Here is a 224-nt window from a genome sequence, read left to right as displayed (position 1 = left end):
CAAAGTGAACCGCTGCCGGCGGGCCTGCCACAGCCCGGCGTCCTCTGTGCTGCACCGGGCCGGAGGGCTCAGAGGGCGGGAAAGGGAGTCCCGACGGGACACCGGGCCGGAGGGGACACCGCAGCGGGGGAGGACACCGGCTCACCTTTGCCGACGGCCTGGTAGGCGCCCAGCTTGTAGCAGCTCTCGCTGTGCCCGTGCACCTCGCAGTTGTCGCGCAGCAC

General features: G+C 71.9%; 1 protein-coding gene across 1 annotated transcript in view; it reads right to left on the bottom strand.

Annotated features, from left to right (window-relative positions):
- Positions 1-221, bottom strand: part of LOC104505816 (cytochrome c oxidase assembly factor 7) — a gene marked incomplete at its 5' end in the record, with an annotated part of 1322 nt that extends 1101 nt beyond the window's left edge. Inside the window, one exon of the mRNA XM_010146530.1 lies at positions 146-221. Within this exon, the coding sequence (XP_010144832.1) occupies positions 146-221 (76 nt within the window). The remainder of the gene's footprint in view (positions 1-145) is intronic.
- Positions 222-224: the final 3 nt, after the last annotated feature.

Source organism: Eurypyga helias, unplaced genomic scaffold, assembly GCF_000690775.1.
Source record: "Eurypyga helias isolate BGI_N326 unplaced genomic scaffold, ASM69077v1 scaffold38832, whole genome shotgun sequence".
Taxonomy (NCBI): Eukaryota; Metazoa; Chordata; class Aves; order Eurypygiformes; family Eurypygidae; genus Eurypyga; species Eurypyga helias.
This window is presented reverse-complemented; position numbering and strand designations above follow the sequence as displayed.